The sequence below is a fragment of the Humulus lupulus genome, chromosome 1, assembly GCF_963169125.1.
Source record: "Humulus lupulus chromosome 1, drHumLupu1.1, whole genome shotgun sequence".
Classification (NCBI taxonomy): domain Eukaryota; kingdom Viridiplantae; phylum Streptophyta; class Magnoliopsida; order Rosales; family Cannabaceae; genus Humulus; species Humulus lupulus.
This window is the reverse complement of record NC_084793.1, coordinates 53,203,924-53,205,469: the sequence shown is the minus strand read 5'-3', so window position 1 is coordinate 53,205,469 and position 1,546 is coordinate 53,203,924. Positions and strand designations below refer to the sequence as shown.

Here is a 1,546-nt window from a genome sequence, read left to right as displayed (position 1 = left end):
AGTTTCCCCTTTTCAAATAACCCCAAAGGGATATAGGATGCTTGCTGCACTCTATATCCTGTACATCCACAAGAAATGGCCCGTGCCGACTCCTCATGAGGTCAACTACTTGTTCGACCTCAAGTCTAACCCCAACCAAGAAGGCACGACATTATTTCACTTCTGTCATCAGGAAACCAGGCGCACCTTCCTGACTGACACCACCCATTTATCAAATGTGGGGAGGTACTACCAGGAGTACTTCCTCACAACTGACATGAACGCAGACAACCTGGCCTTCGCTCAAGGAGGTAAAACTTTCGTACCACTGGCTGTTATCCTTTATTTAGTGTTCTCCTTCACCATATCTTAAACTTTTAATGCTTTCCAAGCCCATGGCTGCGACCAGACCCAACTCCAGATATGGAGTTGAGGTCTACCCTCTTGACCAGCATGATTGACATAGAAAAAAGCATCAAACATCTGGTCACAGAGGAAAATATTAGGCTGGTTGGCCTCTTGGCCCCTCATTAGGATATGAGGGAGTCAACTACAGGGAGTGCCACAGCCGAGGAGGAACCCGAGCAGCAACCGCCAACATCACCTCCACGAAGGAGGCCGACCGGGGTCACGATCAAGGAACCTGTTGGCACTCCTCCAGCAGAGAGGCCCTCCGTCCCCTTGAGGAAAGGACAAAAGAAGGCCACCAAGCCTGTCAAACACTCAGACGAGTCTTCAGATGATAATGGTACAGTTATTTCGCTTTTAGATAGCTTGCCAATTCCCTGTCACCTATTCGATCGGGACGGCAATTTTAAATATGCTCCAAATTTAGGCCCAAACTTTTTCTTGTCAGAGAGTGAGTATAAGACTAGTAGAGTCTATAGGATAGCGACCAGTAATAATAGCTCGGGTATTTGACTTTGCAATCTTTCTTTATTTCTTTTCCTGATGTTATACACTTAGTCATTTATGCTATCTCATTGTTCGATATTTTGCTTCTTTTTCAGACATGGACTCTGTAAATGTGTTCGATATTTACAACACTCCTGAGGCTGCCACGGATCCCCCGAGCAAAAAGAAGACAAGCAAGAGGCACCACAAGGAAAGCAACAAAGCGCTTCAGGCGAAGAAGCCTCGCAATGCAGGCTCTCCAGAGGATAGGCCCTCCGCCACCACAACTCCATCCTCTCCTCGTGAGCAGCAGATTCCTCCTGCTCCAGCTGGATCGACTCCACCTCCCACGGCCCCGACCGACCAAACCTAGCAGGCCGATCCTGCTTCAACCATAATTGGTCACACCTTTAAATTGGTCAAGGAGAGGGTCGCTAAGATTGTGAAGCACGACTGCTGTCGAGAGGCAATGGCTGCGACAGAGGCGATGGATGTTGACCTGATCCTGAACCGCGCCCTGAACAAGTTCACAAATGTAAGTCATATTTTTCTGCGGAAATGGGTCTTCTTTATTTTATAGTTAGTCTAACTTCTACTCCGACTGCAGGCCATGCTGACCCTCACTGTCGGCCGTATCCGCTTGGGTGCTGTCACTGAGCAGGCCAAAACTTTG

The 1,546-nt window shown here is 48.3% G+C and overlaps 1 protein-coding gene across 1 annotated transcript; it reads left to right on the top strand.

The window, feature by feature from the left end:
- Window positions 1–516: 516 nt before the first annotated feature.
- LOC133814769 (extensin-like) lies at window positions 517–1,246 on the top strand. The gene is made up of 2 exons (XM_062247691.1): window positions 517–727; window positions 990–1,246. Exons 1-2 carry the CDS (start codon window positions 517–519, stop codon window positions 1,244–1,246), a joined length of 468 nt encoding a protein of 155 aa, XP_062103675.1.
- Window positions 1,247–1,546: the final 300 nt, after the last annotated feature.